Source organism: Vicia villosa, linkage group LG1 (assembly GCF_029867415.1).
Source record: "Vicia villosa cultivar HV-30 ecotype Madison, WI linkage group LG1, Vvil1.0, whole genome shotgun sequence".
NCBI lineage: Eukaryota > Viridiplantae > Streptophyta > Magnoliopsida > Fabales > Fabaceae > Vicia > Vicia villosa.
Window position 1 is genome coordinate 20158306 of NC_081180.1, and position 3119 is coordinate 20161424.

The window sequence follows — 3119 nt, forward strand, 5'->3', positions numbered from 1 at the left end:
ATTCAATTTAAATATTTAAATGTTTTGATAAATTTAAGAAAAAAACATTAAATTAAAAAGTAGTTGCCATTGAAAATGAAATAGGAAAAAACAATAATAGGTAGTAAATGAAAATGAAAAAACTTGTAACGTCTTATATTTTTTCTTTATGGTTTTAAAATCTTCAATTTTTTTTTGTCTTAAATAACACTATTAATAAACTCTCTTTTTAAGAATATTAATGAATCTATCACGTAATTAATGATCCTTAACCAGTGCCCCGGGGCACTGGTTAGCATTGCCGTAGAAGAAAATTTAAACTAATATATATTTCTCTCTTTTTTAAATGATGTTTTTTCTCTTTATAATGAACCATTCGACTAATCTAATGGTACATAATTACACATGAGAGAAGGCATGAGATTCAATTCCATAAAATTAAGGTCCTCCAAATTACTAAGAAAAAACTATAAAGCTTAAAAATAAAAACTAAACAAGGACTCCTAATAAAAATTAAAGTACTTGTAAGTATTTAAAATTAAGACTTAATTATGGTAGATCCTCTAGCAAAATGTCCCAGAAGATCTTGTGGTTGATAAGCAAAAGCATAGAAATTATGCAGCGTTTGGCGCACGGACCAAGTTGATACCGCCAGCTTCCAAAATTGCTGATGTTAAGCGATTCACATTAATCGCTTCTTTGTAATCCAAACTCTCATCTTCATACACCTCCCACCACTTCTTCACCAACATCTTTACATCTTCTCTCTGCATATTCTCCTCCACACCAGTGTACCTCCAAGGCTTCGAACCCTGTAATTAATCATTAATAAATAATTAATTTTAAGTTGAAATTATAGAAATTGTAATCTTTAAATATTTATAACTTACAGCTGCACAATAATGAGCCACTTTAACTTTCTCAAGCTCCACATTCTCAGGATGACGCCACAACATAGCCAACACGAGATTGTAAACATTAGGAATTGGCTTATACTTGTCCTTGAAGTACATGTTCATAAAATCCTGAAAAACATAAACAAAAACTTATTCAGCAGGAGGCTTCATAATCCAATTAAGCGACACTTTTTAATAGTTAATTAAATATCATTACTAGTACCTGTTCAGCAAAGGAAGTTGGTTTAGCGACTTGAAGTTTTTGAAGAAGATCACGATAAGTATTCATATTAGGTTCATAAACAAACATACCAGTATTGAAGTAAAGATTTGGTTTGGGACCTAAATGACTAGGCCATTGAACCTTGTCAGGACATTGTTGACAGTAACCAATTTCATATTGCTTAGTATGAACCCAACTGGGCTCACAAAAACAATCCATCACAGCATAAAAATAGTTATTAGGCAACTCAAATAAATGGTCAATATTTTCAAATAGTTGCATATCACTATCAAGAAAAACCATCTTCTCATATTCCTCAAGCTGTAAAATTATAAATTTGTAATTAGAATATAATTAAGATTAATTAAAAAAATAATAATTAATCAGAGATTATATATACTTACAGTCCAAAGACTTATCTTGGAGTAGTTGATCACATAATAGGCCATAGCAAACTGTGTTTGATTCTCGGGTGGATAAATAGGCTCGATCTCTCTAACAATGCAACCTTGTGAGATGAGAATATTCCGGTGTTCCGCCGGAACATCAGGCAACACTGCAACCACAAAAGGATACATGGCTTTCACCTTACGGAGACCTTTGGCTAAACCAACAACACCTTTGACGTAGTCACCATTTCCGGCAAGGAATGTGACAAAGGCACGTTTTGCGGTCTTCGATTGAGCGTCGGTGATGTTGGTTGCGGCAGTTACAATATCAGCAGGAGCCATGGTTTCACTGAGAGATGTTCGATTGATGGAAAAAAAAGTTATAGACAAAGAATGTTTGTGAATGTTTTCAAGTTTTGAGAAATGGTGTACTTATTTATATAGAGATTTCGAGGGTATTGTTGACATTATCTAATTTTAATCTAAGGTGATTTTGGAATTAGACGGTGGAGGATTTCCTTGCATTGATTATAAATTAATCAAAAGTTAAAATTACTATAATTATAAAGTTGTGACTAACTTTTACACATTTTGCATGATTTTATTAGATGTTAATGGTTATGATTTTAATAATGAAAAGTGGTTACCTCAAAAGTGGTGAATTTTTATCTGCCAACTCAAAAAGTGGGGTAACCTTACCTTAAAAAGTGCTGAATTTTTATTTGTCAACTCAAAAAGTTGGGTAACCTTACCTCAGTATAAAATGCTTTGATTAAACTAGTAACAAACCCGTGCATTCGCACGGGTTCTCGTTTGAGACGCGCATTTGTTTTAGATGTATATTTTTTAATAGAAAAATATTTGGTACCCGTAAAAAAATTAAATGTATAGAAAAATAGCTGGTACCCATGAAAAAAAAATTTTAATATATAGAAAAATGTCTGGTACCTGTGAAAAAATAATAATTAATTGTATAGAAAATCATAATTTTTACATAAAAGATATATTTAAATATTTATTTGATTAATTTTAGACAAATTGATGATGATTAATTTGACAATTAAAAATTAAGTAGAGACTAAATTGATGAACCTGGTATTTTTCATATGTAAAAATTTTTATTTGATATAATTTAGATAAAAACATAGATTAATGTAATATTAAACGGTTAAATACAACGACTAAATTAATAAATTTACTTTTTCAATTATGAATGATTAATACATATAGTTTGAAAATATTTTAATATTTTTCCTACTCATATTAACATCCATTATAACAATAGAAGTGATGAATCTAGAAAATCAATCAAAATACACTGAAGCTAAATTTAACATTCTAACTCTCAAATATCAAATTAAGATCCATTGTAGCATAGATTAATTAATCAAAGGTGTTAGTAAACAATCTGTTCATAAAGGATGCGAGTTCAGGAGGGTGGATCATTAACAAACCAAGAGTATTGGACTAAAAATTTAAACTCTAATATAAACTTTAACAAACACTATAATAGCCTAAAATTATTAGTTCTGTTTTCAATCACTGCTACTATTTCTGGTAGTGTAGAATTGTCACCATCCTTAGTATTGCACAATGTCTTATACATACCTAGCTTTCATGTCAATTTAATTT

The 3119-nt window shown here is 29.9% G+C and overlaps 1 protein-coding gene across 1 annotated transcript; it reads right to left on the minus strand.

Annotated features, from left to right (window-relative positions):
- Positions 1 to 318: 318 nt before the first annotated feature.
- Positions 319 to 1891, minus strand: LOC131602181 (galactinol synthase 2-like). Its single transcript, XM_058874206.1, has 4 exons — positions 1503 to 1891; positions 1099 to 1419; positions 870 to 1004; positions 319 to 791 (listed from the first exon to the last, which is right to left on the minus strand). Exons 1-4 carry the CDS (start codon positions 1827 to 1829, stop codon positions 594 to 596), a joined length of 981 nt encoding a protein of 326 aa, XP_058730189.1. The 5' UTR covers positions 1830 to 1891; the 3' UTR covers positions 319 to 593.
- Positions 1892 to 3119: the final 1228 nt, after the last annotated feature.

What these genes read in the sequence shown, in the direction of transcription:
- LOC131602181 (XM_058874206.1), bottom strand. Translation starts at nt 1,829, where the DNA reads ATGGCTCCTGCTGATATTGTAACTGCCGCAACCAACATCACCGACGCT. An exon ending in CCAAGATAAGTCTTTGGACT is followed by an intron (nt 1,420 to 1,502) that starts GTAAGTATATAT and finishes ATAATTTTACAG; the next exon opens with CTTGAGGAATATGAGAAGAT. An exon ending in CAACTTCCTTTGCTGAACAG is followed by an intron (nt 1,005 to 1,098) that starts GTACTAGTAATG and finishes TATGTTTTTCAG; the next exon opens with GATTTTATGAACATGTACTT.